The 23,204-nt window shown below is 44.4% G+C and overlaps 2 protein-coding genes across 4 annotated transcripts in view; both read left to right on the forward strand.

Moving 5' to 3' along the window:
• The window catches only part of GANAB (glucosidase II alpha subunit), a gene marked incomplete in the record, with an annotated part of 52,173 nt that extends 46,375 nt beyond the window's left edge, over nt 1–5,798 (forward strand). Inside the window, 7 exon segments of the mRNA XM_056527535.1 lie at nt 1,954–2,018; nt 2,161–2,237; nt 2,323–2,397; nt 2,469–2,582; nt 2,789–2,898; nt 4,115–4,215; nt 4,877–5,798. Of these exon segments, the coding sequence (XP_056383510.1) occupies nt 1,954–2,018; nt 2,161–2,237; nt 2,323–2,397; nt 2,469–2,582; nt 2,789–2,898; nt 4,115–4,215; nt 4,877–4,986 (652 nt within the window).
• A 9,887-nt stretch (nt 5,799–15,685) lies between these two features.
• The window catches only part of B3GAT3 (beta-1,3-glucuronyltransferase 3), a 34,526-nt gene continuing 27,007 nt past the window's right edge, over nt 15,686–23,204 (forward strand). For all 3 annotated transcript variants that reach the window (XR_008845379.1, XM_056527539.1, XM_056527540.1), the window contains exons 1-3: nt 15,686–15,916; nt 18,182–18,301; nt 19,532–19,655. Coding sequence is in view for 2 of the 3 variants with exons in the window: in XM_056527539.1 (XP_056383514.1) it covers nt 18,220–18,301; nt 19,532–19,655 (206 nt within the window). In the remaining variant the exon portion in view is untranslated. The remainder of the gene's footprint in view (nt 15,917–18,181; nt 18,302–19,531; nt 19,656–23,204) is intronic.

Genomic DNA, 23,204 nt, shown 5'->3' on the forward strand with positions numbered 1-23,204 from the left:
ATTCGTCACGAACTTCTCGGCTCGGCAGTTGATATCTTTTCCTTCATAAATTAGTTCAGCCTTCAGGTGCTCCGGTGGGCTGGAAAAGGTGGATACAGTCCTAGGAAAGGGTCTCCTAGGACTGTATCCACCTTTTCCAGCCCACCGGAAAGCTGAACTAATTTATGCAGGAAAAGTCATCAACTGCCGAGCCGAGAAGTTCGTGACGAATCGAATTTGCTGTAAATTCGCTCATCTCTAAAAGTGATATATTCCAGAGAATTGGTTTGTACTATTAGGGTGTCAGGGGGGAAAGAAATAAACACACAAACTCATCTGTGGCTAATGTGCCATTCCCCCCGTCAATGCTTCCTGTTCCCTCTCCCATAACACGTTCTGCTTGTCCAATCACTGACTGAGGCGGACAAAAGAGCGCCTTGAAGTCTGTTAGGGCATGCTGGGAGTTGTAGTTTTGCAACAGCTGGAGAACCACAGGTTGGGGGGGGGGGGGATCACTGGTATATTTTGAATTTTTTTTATTTTATTTTATTAGTGGTTCCATATTTAAAGGGATTTTCCAAGGGAAAAATAACAGATGGCCTAGCCACAGGTTAGGCGATGAGTAGCGGATTGGTGGGGTGCCTACACCTACAGTGTTGTGCACAGTCTCTACACCTGGTTGTAAGCCATGTACAGAGCGGAGAGCCTCTACCTACCTGTATATTGTGTAGAGCTCACATCGGATTACTGCAGTTCAGCTTCCATTCACTTCAATAGGAGCTCGAATAAAGTCATCTGATGCCATCACTACACCATGTATGGAGCCAAGGCTTCCGGTTCTTTACACTGTTGACAGCCGGCTGTCGCCCCCCCCGCCCTCAGATATTGATGGTCTATCCTCTGGATTAGCCAGTAGTTTATTATTCCCTTTTAAGATTACACATTTAAAGGGGTAGATCAGTGACTGAGGAGAGTGAGGGAGGGGGTTTATCACCCGAGGAGAAGAAAGGGACCCCCCGCTTCTGGTTGACAACATTAAAGGGGTACTCCAGTGGAAAACTTTTTTTTTTTTTTTTTTTTTTTAATCAACTGGTGCCAGAAAGTTACAAAGGAGGTTCTTTTTTAAATTTCCTTTCTGTCTGACCACAGTGTTCTCTGCTGTCCGGAGTAGAAGAAAATCCCCCATAGCAAACCTTTCCTGCTCTGGACAGTTCCTGACACGGACAGAGGTGTCGGCAGAGAGCACTGTGGTTAGACGGAAAGGAAATTCAATGTGAAAATAACTTCCTCTGTAGTATACAGCAGCTAAGTACTGGAAGGGTTAAGATTTATTTTCATATAAGTCATTTACTAATCTGTAACTTTCTGGCACCTGTTAAAAAAAAAAAAAAAAAAAAAAAAAAAAAAAAAAAAAAAAAAATTCCCTAGGGGAGTACCCCTTTTAAAGGGTACCTCTGATCAAAAAAACTTTTGATATATTATAGATTAATGTATGCAGAATAACTTTACAATTGCATGTTATTAAAAAAATCTGCTTCTTTCTATTTAATTTTCCACTTTGAAGAAATGACCACTAGGGGTCTCCCTACCAGTCCTGGCAGCAAGCATTTCAGACTCATGCTGGAGTCCTAAACACTACGAGCTGCCAGTCTGCTTTGTTCACAAAGGAGAACACTCAGAGCTGCCAGCCTGCTTTGTTCACAGCCTGTTTGGCTGTGAACAAAGCAGGCTGGCAGCTCTGAGTGTTTAGGACTCCAGCATGAGTCAGAAATGCTTGCTGACAGGACTGATCGGGAAAAATACAATAGAAAGAAGCATATTTTTCATTAACATGCTATTGGAAAGTTATTCAACATTCATTAATCTAAAATATATCAAAAGTTTATTTGATGAGAGGTACCCTTTAATCCCATGATAGTCAATGATAGGGCTCCATTTTTCCCTAACGCTTGTTATGCTTTATATGTATTCTAGGCCGCTCTGGGTTGAGTTTCCATCAGATGTCTCTGCCTTCGCCATGGATGACCAATATCTGTTGGGTGAGCCTCATATATATATATATATATATATATATATATATATATATATATATATAATATTATGACATATTAGTCTGTGTTCTGCCCATTTATGTAGTATAGCAGTATATACCTGTATACATGGTGCCATTCATCTGTCTAGGTTCTGCCCTTCTGGTGCACCCGGTAACGGAGAGCAATGCCCGAGGGGTTCAGATCTATCTTCCTGGGACTGGAGACGTAAGTACACTGGTCCCCTTTTGGTTGTGTTGTCCTGTGACCCCTATGGTCCTATTTGTTACTGACGTCTTGTAATTCCTGACAGGTCTGGTATGATGTCCACACACATCAGAAGTATGAGGCTCCTCAGAAGTTCTACCATCCGGTCACCATCAGTTCAGTAAGTATCATTCCTATGTATTTCGGATTCCTTGTACTTCTTCTTGTTATAACTTTTGTGACTCCTTCCAGATTCCAGTGTTTCAGCGCGGTGGGTCTATAATTCCTCGGAAGGATCGGCCAAGACGTTCCTCAGACTGCATGCAGGATGATCCTTTTACGCTCTATGTGGCACTGAATCTGCAGGTCAGTGAATATTGTATTTCTGGACTTGGCCGACTGATTTGCTTAATTTAGGTCAGTGTTTTCCAACCGGTGTTCCTCCAGCTGTTGCAAAACTACAACTCCCAGCATGCTGGGAGATGTAGTTTTGTAACAGCTGGAGGCACACTGGTCTAGGTTCACCGCTACTTTGGTTGACTTATGTGAGGTTTACCTTTTTTACTTTTTAGGGAGAAGCCAAAGGTGAATTGTACTTGGATGATGGTCATAGCTTCAATTACCAGCAAAATGAGTTTGTATACAGAGAGTTCAGCTATAGCAATGGGAAGCTGACATCCAGGTGAGGTTGAGTAAATAAATAAAATCTGATGGGGGCGCGAACAAAAGAATGAGAGCTGAGCTTTGTCTCTTTGAGTATGGAGGAAAAAATATATAAATGTAATGTGTGTGTGTGTGTGTGTGTGTATAAATAATAATAAAAAAAAAAAAAATACATATATATATGTATATATATATACATACACGCGCACACACACACACACACACACATATTATATATATATATATATATATATATATATATATATATATATATATTTTTTTTTTTTTATTTTTTTTTTAAATATATTTGTATGAATATAAATTACAGTAACCCCCCCCCCCGACATGCGATGGCCCGACATATGATCAAATCGACATACGATTCTTTTATATGTCGGGGGCCATCGCATTAACTGCTATCCGACAGCGCAAAATGCTTAAGTTGCGGTCGGATAGCAGTTTAACCATCCCGGACAGGTTCACTTACCTATTCCCGCTGCTCCGGGTCCACTTCCCAATCCTCCGGCGTCTTCCGCATCTTCTCCAGGATCCGGGCCTCGCTTTCCGGCGTCGTTATTACGTCACTACGTACGCCGTCCCGGCACACAGACGTTATGTCACCAGAAAGCGAGGCCCGGACACCGGAGAAGATGCGGAAGAAGCTGGAGGATCCCGCAGAAGACGCCAGAGCAGCGGAACAGCATCGGGAGCCCCTGGGACAGCATTGGGAGCGGTGAGGACGCGGTCCGGAGCAACGGGGACAGGTGAGTATTAAATGCACTTTTTACATTGCACAAATCCCTCAACATACGAGGGATTCGACAAACGATTGGTCATTTGGAACGAATTACCATTGTATGTTGAGGGACCACTGTATATAAAAAATTATTATATAATATATATTATAAATATGTATTACATTTTATATACTATATATTTATACAAATTTATAAATATATTTTAATACATTTATATAAAATTTAATGTGTGCGTGTGTGTATATGTAAATGTATCTTTTGTGTGTATATAGTGTGTGTGTGTATTTTTATATATATATGTGTGTGTGTGTATATATATATATATATATGTATATGTGTGTATATATATATATATATATATATATATATATATATATATATATATATATATATATATATATATATATATAAAATTTATATTTATATATTTACTTTATGTATTTCTTTATCTTTCTTTTTTCTTTTTTTTTCCATCAGTTCCCTGGATCTTAATGGAAAGTTTGAGACCCCCAGTTGGTTAGAGAGAGTTGTGATCATTGGAGCCACCAAGCCGACCAGCATAACCCTACAGCAGCCGGGTAAGTGCTTCCCTGTAGAATGCGCTTCATGAGAACTATGGCGTTTATCACTATTGTTGAATCAATACTATAATAATACAGAGATGTGTAATATATTTTGAATTAATATTTTTTTTTTTTTTTTTTTTTTGAGAGAGAGCTATAGATAGATGTATATTCTATCTATCTATATCTATCAGTTTTGCCCTCCAAAGGACCAGGAGATAGCAAGGGAGCTGCATACACAGGGCCAGATTTAGCAATAGAAGTAATTTACAAATCTGCTTAACTTTCTGGCACCAGTTTATTTAAAAAAATGAAAATAAATGTTTTCCACCGGAGTACCCCTTTTAATATACAACAGTGGTCTCCAAACTGAACCTCAAGCTGTTGCAGAGCCACAACTCCCGGCATGCCCTGACAGCCAACTGCTGTCCGGGCATGCTGGGAGTTGTAGTTTTGCACCAGCAGAACGTCAAGCGTTTGAATACCATTGATATAGACCAGTGGTCTTCAAGCTGCGGATATCCAGATGTTGCAAAACTACAACTCCCAGCATGCCCGGACAGCCGTTGGATGTCCGGGCATGCTGGGAGTTGTAGTTTTGCAACATCTGGGGGTTCGCAGGTTGGAGACCACTGATATAGATGGCTGAAATATACTATTCTTGCTTCCTCCCTAGGTGGTTCAGAAGTGCCGCTGGATTTCGACTACAACGCACAAACCTCTGTGATAACTGTGCGAAAACCAGGCGTCAACATCGCGTCAGATTTCAGCCTATCTCTTCGATAACACCACCGACTTAAGTCTTCAGGGAAAAGGGGGGAAGAAGGGGCAGTGGGATCCCCCACGCGAGAGGTGGCGTAAGGTGGGACTTCATTCACGGACCAAACTTGAGAATAAAGAGACCAGAGGAAGCGTCGGAGCGCCGAGTGTGTGTGTGAACGTATGTCTGATGAGATTTATGGGGTACTGCCCCCCCCCCCCCCTGCACTTATGGTGTGTATGTGTTTGTGTGTATAGAAGGATCATGCACTGTCACAATGAACAGTAAGGAACTGGACCACCTTCTCAAATTTGAGATTATTTTTTTTTTTCTTTTTAATCATGTCGCCTGCCCCCTTAATCCAGCCTTTATACCTGATTTACAGACGCTATCCACATCTCCGTGTGGGAGGAGGATGACCAGATTTTACATGTGATACAAAAAAAAAAAAAAAACTATTAAAATAAAATATAAAAATTCTCAGGGCTGCAGCCATGGTTAGGAATGTACGAATCAGGAATGAATAGAAAGTAACATTAGTTTGACGGGCGACACCCCACCTGCTCTTTCTTTCCCCCTTTTCCCCCCCTATCCATCCTGCCATGTACCTGAGGAGGTGCATGGACGGCCCAATAATGTGACACCCTGTGTAGCTACGTCTGGGGGGGGGGGGGGGGGAGCCTGCGCTCTACATCTCTCCACCTTTTTTTTTTTTTCGGTCTGCTAGTGAGTACGTAAGAAAGGTAACAACCTGTCGAGGCTTTTCTATTCTTGGGGGAAGTGGATCCATGTCTTGATCGGAACAATGTTTTGATAAAATGAGAAATTAAAAATATAAACCCAACTTTTCTCTGTACTCAATTTATGTTTTTTTTTTTAATTAATTTTCCTATTTGGTATCTCTTGGGCATGTGCCTTGTAGTACAGTGTTTCTCTAACTTTTGCAAAACTACAACTCCCAGCATTCCCGGACAGCCTTTGGCTGTCCGGGCATGCTGGGAGTTGTAGTTTTGCAACAGCTGGAGACACATTGCTCTGGCCAGGCCTGACTAGAAGAAGCCAGAGCAGTGCCAGGACCTGGGATGGGGGAGATTTGTTAGATAAACGGTCATGTCCCCGTACCTGTGACTCTCTCTAGTAGTTGCAGAACTACAGCTGCCATCATGACCTTCTTTCTGCACATGATGGGAGATGTAGTTTGCAACAGCTGGAGAGTCATGGGAAATTGTTTTCTTTGTACAGTTTATGGGGATGGGTAGGGTGGGAGGCACCAGTGACCCAGGCCTAGTCTGTAGTGTACACACTGCTATACACATGGGGTATGTGCAGAGCATTGCACCCTAATGTCTGTAGTACAGACACTATGGTTCAATGCTCTGCACATTTCACCATGTGGATAGACATGTACACCTATCGCCTGTCCTGTATGACACTATAGAGGTCTGCAGGCAGTTACAACAAAATCACACAAAAATTATCAATGGAAATCAAATTTATCTACCCATGGAGGTCTGGATATGGAGTCACACTCAAAATCAAAGTGGAAAACCGCACTACAGGCTGATCCAACTTTATGTAATGTCCTTAAAACAAGTCACAATGAGGCTCAGTAGTGTGTGTGGCCTCCACATGCCCATATGACCTCCCTACAACACCTGGGCATGCTGCTGATGAGGTGGCGGATAGTCTACTGGGGGATGTCCTCCCAGACCTGGACTAAAGCCTCCGCCAACTCCTGGACAGTCTGTGGTGCAACGTGGCTTTGTTGGATGGAGCGAGACATGATGTCCCAGATGGGCTCAATCGGATTCAGGTCTGGGGGATGGGCGGGCCAGTCCATAGCATCGATGCCTTCCTTCTGCAGCAACTGCTGACACACTCCAGCCACATGAGGTCTAGCATTGTCTTGCATTAGGAGGAACCCAGGGCCAACCGCACCAGCATATGGTCTCACAAGGGGTCTGAGGATCTCATCTCGGTACCTAATGGCAGTCAGGCTACCTCTGGCAAGCACATGGAGGGCTGTGCGGCCCCCCAAAGAAATGCCACCCCACACCATTACTGACCCACCGCCAAACCAGTCATACTGGAGGATGTTGCAGGTAGCAGAATGTGCTCCACGGTGTCTCAAGACTCTGTCACGTTTGTCAGTGTGAACATGCTTTCATCAGTGAAGAGCAAAGGGCACCAGTGGTGAATTTGCAAATCTTGGTGTTCTCTGGCACGGTGTTGGGCTGTAAGCACAACCCCTACCTGTGGATGTCGGGCCCTCATACCACCCACATGGAGTCTGTTTCTGACTGTTTGAGTGGACACATGCACATTTGTGGCCTGCTGGAGGTCATTTTGCAGGGCTCTGGCAGTGCTCCTCCTCCTTGCACAAAGGTGGAGGTAGCGGTCCTGCTGCTGGGTTGTTGCCCTCCTACGGCCTCTTCCACGTCTCCTGATGTACTGGCCTGTCTCCTGGTAGCGCCTCCATGATCTGGACACTATGCTGACAGACACAGCAAACCTTTTTCCACAGCTTGCATTGATGAGCTGCACTACCTGAGCCACTTGTGTGGGTTGTAGACTCCGTCTCATGCTACCACTAGAGTGAATGCACCGCCAGCATTCAAAAGTGACCAAAACATCAGCCAAGAAGCATAGGAACTGAGTGGTCTTTGGTCACCACCTGCAGAACCACTCCTTTATTGGGGATGTCTTGCTAATTGCCTATAATTTCCACCTGTTGTCTGTTCCATTTGTGAAATTGATTGTCAATCAGTGTTGCTTCCTGAGTTGACAGTGTGATATAATAATATGCATGTTATAGCTATGTGGTAATTGATTGTGTGTTGTATGTGTGCCTATGTAGTGGTTGTGTGTTCTATATGTGACTATGAGGTGATTGTGTGTTGCATGTGTGACTTTGTGGTGATTGTGTCCATGTCTATCATAAACATTCATCTGTGTATCTATGTAAGAGGTCAGGGTGTGTATGAGTGGTCTAGGTAGGTGATGAATGCATGTATAAGTGCATCCATGTAAGTCGTCATGGCAGGGCCGTATTGTGTGGGGAATGAGGCACTGTCCTCAAGTGCAGCTGCGTGAGGGCCCAGAGGACATTAATTCTCTCCCCCCTAAAAATGTCAAATGAGTGGCCATGTAGTCCTGCTGTAACAATACACCCTGTTCCAAATTATTATGCAAATTATATTTTTTTCATTTATCTAAATAATTTATGTAAATAACAATCAGCATAATTCTCATGTTATCAACTATTAAACCCTTCCGGCAAATGGATGTATATTTACACCCACTGTATCAGCAACCGGGACCCGCAGCTAATACCGGACATCGCCGATCGGGCTGATGTCTGGTATTAACCCTTTAGACGCTGCGATCAAAGTTGATTGGGGCATCTAAAACGGGAGATTGCCGTTGCCGGTTAGCTCAGTGGGCTGTTCAGGACCACTGTGGTGAAATCGCGGCATCCCGAACAGCTGAGAGGACAGCAAGAGGGCACTTGCCTTCCTTCCCGTTGTCTGATCGTTGCTTGATTGCTTCAAGCCTGAGATCATATGGCATAGCATTGTTCAGTGTATGCGATCAAAGTATTGCATGTTATAGTCCCCTATGGGGACCAAAAAAATGTAAAAAATCAACACGTGGTATCGATGTGAGCGTAAATGTCTGAGCTATCAAAATATAATGTTAAAACCGCACGGTCAATGGTGTACTTGTAGGAAAAAAAAAAATTCCAAAGTCCAAAATTGCGTATTTTTGGTCACTTTGTATATCCTAAAGAAATTTATAAAAAGCAATCACAAAGTCTCATCAAAACAAAAATGGTACCGATAAAAACGTCACATCACGGCGCAAAAAATGAGCCATCATACCATCCGTATACGGAAAAATAAAGTTTATAGGGGTCAGACAATTTTAGATATATAAATTTTGATATATATATATATATTATATATAATTTTTTTTTTTTTTAAGTAATAAAATAAAACCTATATAAATCCGGAATCCTTGTAACTTTCAATTTTGCCCCACAAATGTTTTTTTTTCTAGTTTTGCCATAGACTTTGTAGTGGAATTATTAATGGTATTACAAAGTAAAATTGGTGCAAAAAACAAGCTCTCATATGAGTTATGACAACGGGAAGTGTTTTTAGAAGGTGAGGAAAAAGCAAAAGTGCAAAAATGAAAAATGACCTGAGAGGGAAGGGGTTAAGAGTACAATTCAAATTTTTTTTTAACAAACCTCCTAATAACAGTATTTTTTATTTTTTTTTTTAATAAAAAAACGTACAATGCTCTGCTCCAAATTATTACGCACAGTAACATTCAAAACTCTTTATAGGTTGTAAAGAACTGAAAATTGTCATTTGTTGTGTTTGCAGCATTTACTTAAATCTAAAGCTATTTCAATCAAACTTTTAACAACATTTTCACCATTTTAACAGGTCACGTTACATTTTAACGTAGGACCCGTTATTTGATAGCAGCTTCACAAGTCTTGCATCCATTGAACTTGTGAGTTTTTGGACAGTTTCTGCTTGAATTTGTTTGCAAGATGTCAGAATAGCCTCCCAGAACTGCTGTTTGGATGTAAACTGCCTTTCACCCTCATAGATCTTGCTTGAGGATGCTCCAAAGGTTCTCAATAGGATTGAGGTCAGGGGAGGATGGGGGCCACACCATGATTTTCTCTCTTCTTGGTCGCTCTTCATTGGGGAACACAAATACTGATGGGTATATGCTCTTGCCACTAGGAGGCGCTGACACTAGGAAAAAAAAGTTGGTTCCTCCCTGGCAGGATATACCTGCCCACTGGAAGTGAGGTAATCTGTTTTATCTAGTGTCAGTAGGAGGCAAGACACAGGTCTGGGAGCTCCCCAGACCTGGTCTATTGTTTTATTATTTTGCATGGCTGGTGTTTCTTCTGCAATGGTTTCGCCCCTTTTCCACACCCCTGTAATGAATATTCATTGAATTGTTGGGGAGGATGGATGTCTCCTCCCCGCTGTCAGCCTGCCCTGACTACTTCGTACTTCGGAAAAAAATCATAACTACATGCAGGAAAATTTATATGTAAAACATTCTCATCTTCTAACCCCTATAACTTTTTTTATTTTTCCGCGTACGGGCCGGTATGAGGGCTCATTTTATGCACAGTGTTCTGATGTTTTTATCGGTACCATCTTTGTATTGATCGGACTTTTTGATCTCTTTTTATTCATTTTTTTCATTATATAAAAAGTGACCAAAAATACGCTATTTTGGACTTTAGAATTTGTTTGCGCGTACGCCATTGACCGTGCGGTTTAAATAACAATATATTTTTATAGTTCGGACAATTATGCACGCAGCGATACCACATATGTTTATTTTTATGTACAGTTTTTTGGGTTTTTTTTCAGGGGCTAATTGAAGGTCATGTGCATTTACAAAGCCCCCATGGTGCCAGAACAGTGAACATACATGCACACGTGACCCCATTTTGGAAACTACACCCCTCATGTAATGTTATGAGGTACAGTGAGCATTTACGCCCCACAGGTGTTTGACATATTTTTTGAACAGTGGTCCGTGAAAATGTTCCACTGTTCCAAAAGTCTGTAAAACGCCAGTGGGGTGTAAATGCTCACTGTACCCCTTGTTACATTCCATGAAGGGTGTAGTTTCCAAAATGTGGTCACATGTGGGGGGGTCCACTGTTCTGTGGGGGAGGTGGGAAATAAAATTGAAATCTGGGTGGGGAGCGTGCAGAACACAATATATTACTTACAGCCATTAGAGGTTGCAAGTGAGCTGTACTGAAGGCTGATGATAAGGAAAAACCTACTGCCATAAACAATACTGCTGCCCAGATAATGTCACCAATATAAGGAACCTTCTCCTCCAATCAAATCCAAGGAACAAGTTGTGGTGACCCAGTACAGGAGGTGTTACCCCGTGCTCCTGCTGTACTGTCCTGTCAGGCAGCCTCCTTCAGTGCTCCCATGGCCCCTGCACTTGTTTCCCCATTGTAAATATGTTTTACCATGTAAAGTGTTATAAAATGTAATGTTGCTTTAAGAGTTATACCATGTGATATGTCATGTGATTGTTACCCAGGAGGTACCAGTGACCAGGTGATCCCAAGAGTGACCTATGGGCTCCCTGCTAGTCGCCCCCATATAAGCCCTGGGTGGAGCTTCTCTCTCTTTGGAGATAAGTCTTTGCTGAGGTACAGTCGAGCCTAGTGGGTGTCTGGAGTCATAAGAGGCCTGAAGTCCAGTCTGCAGCCACAGGCTACAAACCTGCAAGTAAGTCACAGGCACAGTATTGTCCATCACGGTCATCAATTGTCAAGTCAGCGTGGCCTGCACTAAATTGTCCCGTTCTACTACAAGTCCCAGCAAGCCCTTGAGGTCTCTGAAGTCACTGGTAACCTCCATGAGCCCTGGTTGAACTGTATCGTCGGAGTCTTTATTAGCCCCGTGCGTAGCGGTATACCTTTGGGTGGTATTGAGGATAAACCACGCACTGGCGTCACGAATACAAGGGGTTAATGCCATCTGCCCCTAGGGTAATTCCATCTGCCCTGCATCTCACACCCCATACCACAAAGTCAAGACTCAAAGGGGAATTCTGGAGGAGGAGGGTGTTTGCATAGGAAGCGGTTATGATCATCTGACATAACTCCCATTGTTTGGTTTATGTCTCAGAGGATGCGAGGTGGTTTCTGGTGGGTGATGGGCGTGAACTGAGGGGCGGTCTAATGCGAGAACTTTCCTGAAACAAGCTGCAGCTTCATCATCCAACAAGATCTGGTCTAATAATAAAGTCTCACAAGTCTGTCACTTAAAGTAGAACTCCAGCGTAATGTGGTCCGTTCCAAAAGAACCATCGTTTGTTGAAACCATCGTATGTTGAGGGATCCGTGCAATGTAAATTATAGGACAGTGGTCTACAACCTGCGGACCTCCAGATGTTGCAAAACTACAACTGTCCGGGCATGCTGGGAGTTGTAGGTTTGCAACATTTGGAGGTCCGCAGGTTGAAGACCACTGGTATTGGAGGTTGTACTCACCTGTCCCCGCCGCTCTGGACCGTCACCGCTCGTCACCGTTGCCCTGGATGTCACCTTCCATCGCTGTCGCCGCGTCCCCGGGGTGTCTTCGACGCTCCGGCAAGGCCTATGCTTCCCCGGCATCCTCGCTCTCACGTCGCCGCCATCACGTCGCTATGCACGCCGTTCCTATTGGATGATGGGACGGCGTGCGCAGCGACGTGATGACGACGGAGAGCGCCGACGATGCAGAGGATCCTGAGGAGGACGCGCTAGAGCCCTGAGGACAGGTAAGTGATCGTCAGCGGACCACACGGGGCACCGTAAATGGCTATCCGGTGGCAGTTGAAGCAGTCTGCGCTGCCGGATAGCCGTTTATGCGATGGCCCCACATACAAAAGCATTGTAGGTTGAAATGATCGTATGTCGGGGCCATCGTAGGTCGGGGGGGGGGGTCACTGTATAGGGTGTGAGATGCAGGGCAGATTGAATGAACCCCTTGTATTCTTGATGCCAGGATGTGGTTTATCCTCAATACCACCCGAAGGTATACCACTAGATCCTGGGCTAGGCACGGGGGGCAATAATGACTCCGACGCCAAGTTACGGATAACGGTAGCTTTACTTAGGGTAGACAGATGGTAAAATCTATACAGTTCAGCCAGGGCCCATGGAGGTGACCAGTGACTCAGAGACCTTAAGGGCTTGCTGGGACTTGTAGTAGATGGGGTCAATTTAATTCAGACCACATTGACTTGACAAATGATGACTGTGACTGACTTGACTGACAATACTGAGACTGTGGTTACTTGTAGCTGCTTGTGGCTGCAGACTGGACTTGAGTCCTCCTATGACTCTGGACTCTCTAGGACTAGACTTGACTTGGGCAAAGACTTGTAAGGAAAGAGAGAGAGAAGCACCACCCAGGACTTATATGGGGGAGACTAGCAGGGAGCCCATAGGTTACCTCTGGGATCACCTGATCACTGGAACCTCCTGTGTAGCAATCACATGACAAGTCACATGGTAAACAGTTTTAAAGTGACAACGCTGTCTGAAAACATTACATGGTAAAATACATTAGAAACATATTTACATGGGCGGACACTGTAGGGAGGCTGCCTGACAGAGCAGCAAGAGTACGGGATAACACCGCCCTTACTAGGCTACCACAGTAAATTAAGTTATCCCCTATTCACAGGATAGGGGATAAGTAGCTGATCGTGGGGGGTCCGACTGCTGGGACCCCTGCTGCGAACCCCTGAGTAGCGTGTGTCAGCTACTGGTAGAAGGCACGCACTCCATTAATTTCTATGGGAGCGTCGATAATGCCGAGTTCTGTACTCGGGTCTTACGACCAACCCATAGAAATGACGGGCCAATACATCAGGAGATGTGGAGGAGGCCGTAGGAGGGCAACAACCCAGCAGTAGGACCGCTACCTCCGCCTTTGTGCAAGGAGGAGCAGGAGGAGCACTGCCAGAGCCCTGCAAAATGACCTCCAGCAGGCCACAAATGTGCATGTGTCCACTCAAATGGTCAGAAACAGACGCCATGAGGGAGGTATGAGGGCCCGACGTCTACAGGTGGGGGTTGTGCTTACAGCCCAACACCGTGCAGGACGTTTGGTATTTTCCAGAGAACACCAAGATTGGCAAATTCACCACTGGCGCCCTGTGCTTTAGGGGGCCGTACAGCCCTCCATGTGCTTGCCAGAGGTAGCCTGACTGCCATTAGGTACTGAGATGAGATCCTCAGAGCCCTTGTGAGACCATATGCTGGCGCGGTTGGCCCTGGGTTCCTCCTAATACAAGACAATGCTAGACCTCATGTGGCTGGAGTGTGTCAGCAGTTCCATCAAGGGGAAGGCATTGATGCTATGGACTGGCCCGCCCGTTCCCCAGACCTGAATCCGATTGAGCACATCTGGGACATCATGTCTTGCTCCATCCACCAACGCCACGTTGCCCCACAGACTGTCTAGGAGTTGGCGGAGGCTTTAGTCCAGGTCTGGGAGGACATCCCTCAGGAGACCATCTGCCACCTCATCAGGAGCATGCCCAGGCGTTGTAGGGAGGTCATACAGGCACGTGGAGGCCACACACACTACTGAGCCTCATTGTGACTTGTTTTAAGGACATTACATAAAGTTGGATTAGCCTGTAGTGCGGTTTTCCACTGTGATTTTGAGTGTGACTCCATATCCAGACCTCCATGGGTTGATACATTATTTCCATTGATAATTTTTGTGTGATTTTGTTGTCAGCGCATTCATCTATGTAAAGACGAAAGTATTTCATACGATAAGTTCATTCATTCAGATCTAGGATGTGTTATCTTAGCGTTCCCTTTATTTTTTTGAGCAGTGTATTAGCCTATCCAGACTATCTACCAGTAGGAAGAGGACCCATCTGTAAACAGCTGTTTTCGGGTACTTTCCCTTGGTCAGTACAAAGCAGGGTGCTGGCTGCCTAACAGAAAGACCTTTGTTTTGGGACTGACAGGGCTTTTTTTTTTTTCCTCTTTGACCAGCATCCGAAATTATAATCACCAGTCATGTTCCAAGGCTCTTAAAGGGAACCAGTCATCACTTTTATGTTGCCCGAAACAATGAGTCATTGACGCACATAGCACCGACTTCGCCCAACCACATCAACCTCTATTTTTGGGTATAAGGAAACATCTATCAGTCAAATTTGGCAGAGCGGGCAGGAACCACCCCTATGACTCAGGCAGCATGAAATTAAAGAGGTAGTCCAGTGGTGAAAAACTTATTCCCTATCCTAAGGATAGGGGATAAGTTTGAGATCGCTGGGGGTCCGACCGCTGGGGCCCCCTGCGATCTCTCTGTACGGGGGCCAGGCTCTCCGGACAGATAGCGGGTGTCGACCCCCGTACGAAGCGGCGGCCGACACGCCCCCTCAATACATCTCAATGGTAGAGCCGGAGATTGCCGAAGGCAGCGCTTCGGCTCTACCATAGAGTTGTATTGAGGGGGCGTGTCGGCCGCCGCTTCGTGTGGAGGTCGACACGCCCCCTTCCCGCGGGCTGTCGGGGCTCCGTACAGGAGATCGCAGGGGGCCCCAGCGGTCGGACCCCCCCGTGATCTGCAACTTATCCCTTATCCTTAGGATAGGGGATAAGTTGTTTACCACTGGGTCACCACTGGACTACTCCTTTAAGGACATGTTCCCTGAAAACATGTCAAGCGACAACTTGCAGGGACACTTCCTCCAATAGGTGGCACCAGACACTTCACTCTCTTCCTTTCCAGAATGAATAACTTTATAGCTTTTTATTTATTTTTTATCATAGTGTTTTTCTTCCTGTACACAGGTGACATCTTTACACCTCGACTCTTCAACCCAAGTTAAAATACAAGAAAAAAATGACACTTGTAAAACAATTTATTAACGATTTGATATTTTTTTATTTAATAACAATATTATTATTTTTTACATTTTTATTTGTTTTTAAATCTGTTAAAAGTTATCTTCTAAATGTGTGTAAAACTAAAACTGTGTTGCCCATGGCAACCCATCACAGTGCAGTTTTCACTTCACTCAGTACCGAAGGCTATGCTGTGATAGGTTGCTATGGGCAACACGAGTTTCCCATAACTAGTTATCTGGCATTCTGCCCCATTATGAATCCTCCCCGTAGGCGCGCATCCATCGCCCGCCACCCCTCTGAACTGCTTATGGACCGTCCCGAACCACGTGACCGCCAACATCCCCGCGCACAACAATTTGTACCACGTTGCGCTTCCTGCTACAACGCTGACGTCATCAGTCTGCGCCCGTCCATTCATTGCTCCTGGGCTTGTTTATTAGTGCAGAGTGAATAGGGGAAGATGGGGCACCGTGACAGCTCAGCGCCTCCTGCCCGGCACCGAGTGTGATGTGAATATGGTAAATATGTTATTTATCCTGTATATTAGTGTTTCCAACCAGGGCGCCTCCAGCTGTTGCAAAACTACAACTCCCAGCATGCCCGGACAGGTCCGGGCATGCTGGGAGTTGTAGTTTTGCAACAGCTGGAGGCACCCTGGTTGGGAAACACTGCTGTATATGAATGTTGTGCTCCCTGTTATGCACCAGTAGCTGTATTGTGCACTACAATATCCAGCATGCCCTGGGAGTTTTATTAGTTATACAGTATTATATGATATGCAATCACTATTTGGTTGTTATAGTTGTGTTTGTAATCTTGACTTAGATTTTAACATTGGGGTAGTTCTGCTGGGAGTTGTAGTTCCTCTGTAGCTAGCAAGCACCACTGCCTGTGTGTTTCCTGTTTGTGCATTGCTTTATAGCAGTGGTCTCCAAACAGCTGTTGGCTGTTGGGGGGCATGCTGGGAGTTGTAGTATTGCAACAGCTGGAGGTCCACTGTGCTTAATGGGCTCAATGGTGAAGATCCTGTGTCATATCAAGGTTTGACAAATCCCAGGTCGCCATGGTGAATAAGAATTTCATGGTGGTGTTTAGGTTTTTGTCAGCCCTTTCTAATAGGGGTTGTCCATCTTTTGTTTCAAAATACAAATTTTAAATACTTTCCTCTTCCTCCGTTACTCTGCAGATTCCCCCAATCTGCCCATGGTCGGTGCTATGGTGGGCGGTAGACGTCAGGTGACATCAGGAGTATAGAGCGGACTGATTGGCTGTGCCGGTCACTTGACATCTGCTGCTCATATCAACAGAGCACCTACCGAAAGTAGAAGGGGGTATCAGGTAGGGCTGGGCGGTATGACCAAATATGTGTACCACGGTATTTTTGTAACTTATGGCGGTTCCACGGTATATAATGGTATATTTTTCACCCCCCCAAATCATGTTACCCGCCAGCACTGTTCTGCTCCCCCCCCCCCCCCCAAAATTAATGATCAGCCCAGTGGGGTACTACTCACATGTGTCACCCGCAAGCACTGCCTTCCTCCTCTTTGTTGGGGGCTGCCGGTGCTGGAACTCACTGTACGCCTGTGGTCTCCAACCTGCGGACCTCCTGGTGTTGCAAAACTACAACTCCCAGCATGCCCGGACAGCCGTTGGCATTGGGCTCAGCCTATCACTGGCCGGGGCAGGACATTGCTACGGCCGGTGATAGGCTGACGGCTGTCCGACGTTCCCGTCCCCTGCGTGCGGCCGACGTAGGTAAGTTACAGTTTATTTTCTTTATCTTTTGCAGCCCGGGCAAAGGGATACAGTGTACAGCAGTGGTCTCAAACCTGCGGACCTCCAGCTGTTGCAAAACTACAACTCCCAGCATGCCCGGACATCTGGAGGTCCGCAGGTTGGAGACCACTGGCGTACAGTGAGTTCCAGCGCCGCGGCCCCCAACAAAGAGGAGGAGGGCAGTGCTTGTAGGTGACATGTGAGTAGTACCCTGCTGGGCTGATCATTAATTTAGGGGGGGGGGGGGGGAGAGAGCAGAACAGCGCTGGCGGGTAACATAGGATTAGTTCCCCGATGTGGGGACAGCGCAGCGCTGGGCTGATAATTCATTCCCAAGGGGGAGGGGCCCAAACGGTATTGTGGTATGGGGGGGGGGAATTCATATCATGCAGCCCAAAAATTTCGGTATTCGGTATGAACCAGTATACCGCCCAGCCCTAGTATCAGGGCAGGAACGATGGGGGAGGTGAGTAACATTTTTTTTCTAAGATGAGGGGATACTTCTGATTGTGACTCAGGGAGAGATGAGGGGACACTGACTGACTGACAGATGAGAGGACACTAATGACTAAGGCACAACAGGGGGCACTAATGACTGACACATGAAAGTAGATGAGGGGACACTAATGACTGACACATGAAAGTAGATGAGGGGACACTAATGACACATGAGGGGAAACTTATGTCTGTAACACATGAGGGGACACTAATGGCTGTGACGCATTAGGGGACACTAATGGCTGTGACACCAAAGGGAGATGAGGATACACTGATTGTGACACATGAGGGGACAGTAATGATAGTGGGAGATGAGGGGACACTAATGACTGTGACACAGGGAGAGGAAAGGGGTCACTAATGACTGATAATATTACGTTACGTGCGGTATACTGGCTCTTAACTTATTTTTTTTATTATTTTTTGCTCCCTCCTAGATTCCGAAGCCCTGTCTTATATGTCTTTATTTTAGACAGTGCTAAATGTTCCTGTATTTCTTCTTGCAGATGTTTATGTCTGACCTGAAGTCCGCCATCTCTTTATCATGAGGCTGAAACTGAGGAACATCTTTCTGGTGTATTTTGTGGTGTCCAGCGCTGGTCTCCTGTATGCGTTAATGCAGCTTGGTGCGTTATGACCTAAACTACATTCTATGTTCTACACTTGTGACATTACAACTCTGCAGGCTGTCAGGGCATGCTGGGAGTTACATAGTTCATAAGGTTGAAAAAATCCATCAAGCTCAACCTATAACCCTAATGAGTCCCTACTGAGTTGATCCAGAGGAAGGCAAAAAACCCTCATACTCGAGGTAAAAATTCCTTCCGACTCCAAATATGGCATCGGAATGAATCCCTGGATCAATGTTCTGTTCCTATAGATCTAGTATACATAACCAGCAATGTTGTTATTCTCCAAAAATGCATCCAGACCCTTTTGAACTTTTACAGAGTTCCCCATGACCACCTCCTCAGGCAGAGAATTCCACAGTCTCACTGCTCTTACAGTAAAGAACCCCCGTCTGTGCTGGTGTAGAAACCTTCTTTCCTCTAAACGTAGAGGATGCCCCCTTGTTATAGATACAGTCCTGGGTATAAATAGATCATGGGAGAGATCTCTGTACGGTCCCCTGATATATTTATACATAGTTATTAGGTCGCCCCTAAGCCTTCTTTTTTCTAAACTAAATAACCCGAATTCTGATAATCTTTCTGGGTACTGTAGTACTGCCCTACTTTGATTTGGACTGTAGTCCTGTAGTATCACAACAGCTGGAGAGCCCCTGGAGACCAAAGTCTGAGCTATTAGACTGAACCTGTAACCTTCCCACTATTGCAGTACAACAACTTGATAACCGATTATTCTGGATCCTAGAACTTTCTTACATGTTGCTGTGGATGTAATGACAATAAAAAAAAAAAAATTATATATATTCATAATCTCTTACCTCCCTCGCTCCCCTGTGAAGTGTTCCGGTCTCCCACTGACCGACCTCCGATACCAACTCTCCTCGGCAGTGACCGCCCTGCTTAGCCAATCACTGACTGAAGGGCACACCTCTGCTGCCGGGGACCACCTGAGCGGGTAATTGCTGCCAAGACGAGTCCACCAGAGCGTTCAGTGGGAGACCGAAAGACTTCACACAAGATTTCGGAGCAAGTGAGGAAGGTTAGTTTGTGCTTTTATTTATTTATTTTTTATTGTCAGAGGCCCCAGCAAACATATAAACATGGACAAAAGTGATTTTATTTATTTATTTTTAATTATTTAAATGTTTAATTATTATTTATTGTTATTTATTATTATTTTTTTTAGTTGCTTTTACATGTTTGAATCTTTACTGTGATTGTTTGCAGGTCAGCAATGTGACTGTAACCATCATGCGAATCCTGCCATTGATGTTCGCAGAAGGGAAACCCCACGTCTTCGCGGTGGAGAGAATTTACCTGTTATATATGTTGTAACCCCAACCTATGCAAGGTAAGCGGATCAGTACTGCGGTATTTGGCCTACCAGTAACTAATAACACTGGATGTACGACATGATAGAGCAGTGTTTCCCAACCAGGGTGCATCCGACTGTTGCAAAACTACAACTCCCAGCAAGAGTATTATATGATCTGCAATCACTATCTGGTTGTTATAGTTGTGTTTGTAATGTTGACTTAGAATTTTACAATGGGGTAGTTCTGCTGGGAGTTGTAGTTCCTCTGTAGCTAGCAAGCACCACTGCCTGTGTGTTTCCTGTTTGTGCATTGCTTTATAGCAGTGGTCTCCAAACAGCTGTTGGCTGTCGGGGCATGCTGGGAGTTGTAGTTTTGCAACAGCTGAAAACACTGGAATAGAGCATCATACAGCCGTCAAGTTCACCCATTCACTAGAATGCTGACTTTGATATAGATACTGTCAGGAGGTAATTTTCATGATTTAGAGAATTGAATGGAGGTCGGGTATGGAGAGATTGAGCGTCATCTGTCATTGAAGTCTTTTGTCATATCAGGGCACCCTGAACATAAAGTATGGGGGCACAATGGACAGCCTTAAATTAGTTTTCTGGTTTTCCAGGACCACAGAGCCTGTGCATTAAACCCTTTAAAGACATGCGCCATAAATGTACGGCACTGCATAGCGTTGCTTCGCGCACAGTGATGTACATTTACGGCGTGGCTGTGACGCGAGCACAGGAGCTGCGCTCACTTCATTTGCGAATGGTCCCGACGACTGTCAGCATGTTGATGTCTTCCATTAAAGGGGTATTCCAGGAAAAACTTTTTTTTTTATATATCAACTGCTCCAGAAAGTTAAACAGATTTGTAAATGACTTCTATTAAAAAAAAAATCTTAGTCCTTCCAGTACTTATGAGCTTCTGAAGTTAAGGTTGTTCTTTTCTGTCTAAGTGCTCTCTGATGACACGTGTCTCGGGAACCGCCCAGTTTAGAAGAAGTTTGCTATGGGGATTTGCTTCTAAACTGGGCGGTTCCCGAGACACGTGTCATCAGAGAGCACTTAGACAGAAAAGACCAACTCAACTTATAAGTACTGAAAGGATTAAGATTTTTTTTAATAGAAGTAATTTACATATCTGTTTAACTTTCTGGAGCCAGTTGATGTATAAGAATTTTTTTTTTTCCTGGATAACCCCTTTAACTCCTCAGATGCCGTGATCAATACAGATCACTGCATCTGCGGCAGCGCTGCACTTAAAATGGCTGAAATAACCAAGAAAGACACAAAACAGGTGTCCTGCACTCACCGCTTCAGTTCTGTTCATACGGCTCCCATCTCGGGCTGCTCCTCCGGAACCGGGGCTGGCGGACGCGTGGGGCGCTCAGAGGTGACTGCCGGCGGTTTCGCGCACAGGTATGCGCTTCTTCCGGCCTCAATGGCTGATATGATCGCCCCCAGCATTGCCGCGGGGATCAGATCAGCCAAGATGGTGGACGGAAGTCCCGTCACCTGCCTCAGTCCGTCTACTGGGGTCTTCTGCACTGATCTGCCTTCCTGAGCAGAAGATCGCCGAGAATACTGATGAATGCTATGCCCTATGCATAGCACTGAACAGTATTAGCAATCTAATGATTGCTATAAATAGTCCCCTATGGGGACTAAAAAAAAGTGTAAAAAAAAAAAAAAAAAAAAAAAAAAAAAAAGTTTAAAATAAAAAAGTGAAAGCCCCTCTCCCAATAGAGTTTTAAATCACCCCTTTTCCCCATATTAATACAAAAAAGCGTTAAAAAAATTATAAATAATAAACATATTTGGTATAGTCACGTGCGTAAATGTCTAATCTATAAAAATATTATGTTAATGGTCCCCTACGACAAACGACGTAAACGTAAAAAAGTGTCCAAAATCTCTGCTTTTTTGTCACATCAAACTGCAAAAAATGTAATAAAAAGCGATCACAAAGTCACATATATACGCAAACATGGTACTAAAACTACAGATCATGGCGCAATAAATGAGCCCTCACACATCCCTGAATACGGAAAAATTAAGTTAGAGGTGGTCAAAACAGGGCAATTGGCATTTTTTAAAAGCAGTACAATAATAGAAATGTAAGTAACCATGGGTATCATCTTAATCATATTGACCCAGAGAATAAAGAAAACGTAATTTTTACCGTAAAGTCTACAGCGTGAAAACGATTTGCTGCAATTCCGGGTCAATCGGGTCCCCAGTGACCCGGTACAAAAGGGTGATAGGTGACATCTGAGACGGCACCTATTACTCTTTTAGCAGCAGGAGTGAGTTGGCACTGGCAGTTTTCGTTAAAATTGGACGTGAAAATGAATTATTTTTTAAAAAAATTTCACTAAAATGCTGGTGTTATCCCAATTTTTTTTCATTTTCACAAGGGGTAATAGGAAAAAAAGCCCCCCAAAATTTGTAACCCCATTTCTTCTGAGTATATAAATACCCCACATGTGGATGTAAAGTGCTCTGCGGGCGAACTACAGGGCTCAGAAGAGAAGGAGCGCCATTGGGCTTTTGGAGAGAATGTGTCTGGAATTGAAGGCCATGTGCGTTTACAAAGCCCCCATGGTGCCAGAACAATGGACCCCCCCCCCCTCCCCACATGTGACCCCATTTTGGAAATTACACCCCTCATGTAATGTAATAAGGGGTGCAGTGAGCATTTACGCCCCACAGGGGTATGACAGATTTTTTGAACAGTGGTCCATGAAAATGAAAAATTTAATTTTTCATTTGCACAGGCCACTGTTCCAAAGATCTGTCAAACGCCAGTGGGGTGTAAATGCTCACTGCACCCCTTATTAAATTCTGAGGGGTGTAGTTTCCGAAATAGGGTCACATTGGGGGGGGGGGGGGGTGATTGGCACTGTTCTGGCACCACGATTTTAACACATCCGACTTTAACGAAAAGTTGCCAAACACCTGTGGGGTGATGAGGCTCATTGTAGCCCTTGTTACGTGCCATGAGGGGTGTCGTTTCCAAAATAGTATGCCGTGTTTTTTTTTTTTTTTTTTTTTTTTTTGCTGTTCTGGCACCATAGGGGCTTCCTAAATGTGACATGCCCCCCAAAAAACATTTCAGAAAAATACATACTTCAAAATCCCATTGTCGCTCCTTCACTTCTGAGCCCTCTAGTGCACCCACAGAGCTCATTACGTTCACATATGAGGTATTTCCTTACACATTTTGGGGGGATTTCTCTCCTTTTACCCCCTTGTAAAAACTGTGTTTAAAAAAAAATTAAAAAAAATTGAAGATTTTGAATTTTCTCCTTCACTTTGCTGCTATTCCTGTGAAACACCTAAAGGGTTAACACACTTTCTGAATGTCATTTTGAATATTTTAGGGGTTCGATTTTTATAATGGGGTAATTCTAATATAAAGGCCCTTCAAAACAGAACTGGTCCCTGAAAAATTCCGATTTAGAAAATTGTGTGACAAATGTGAATCAATATATAATTTATTTGAAATGTCTATTTTCCTTTAAAAAAAAAAAATAAAATAAAAAAAAAAAAAGCTAAATTTTATCGTATCGAGGAAAATTTACCTCT

Source organism: Hyla sarda, chromosome 6 (assembly GCF_029499605.1).
Source record: "Hyla sarda isolate aHylSar1 chromosome 6, aHylSar1.hap1, whole genome shotgun sequence".
Taxonomy (NCBI): Eukaryota; Metazoa; Chordata; class Amphibia; order Anura; family Hylidae; genus Hyla; species Hyla sarda.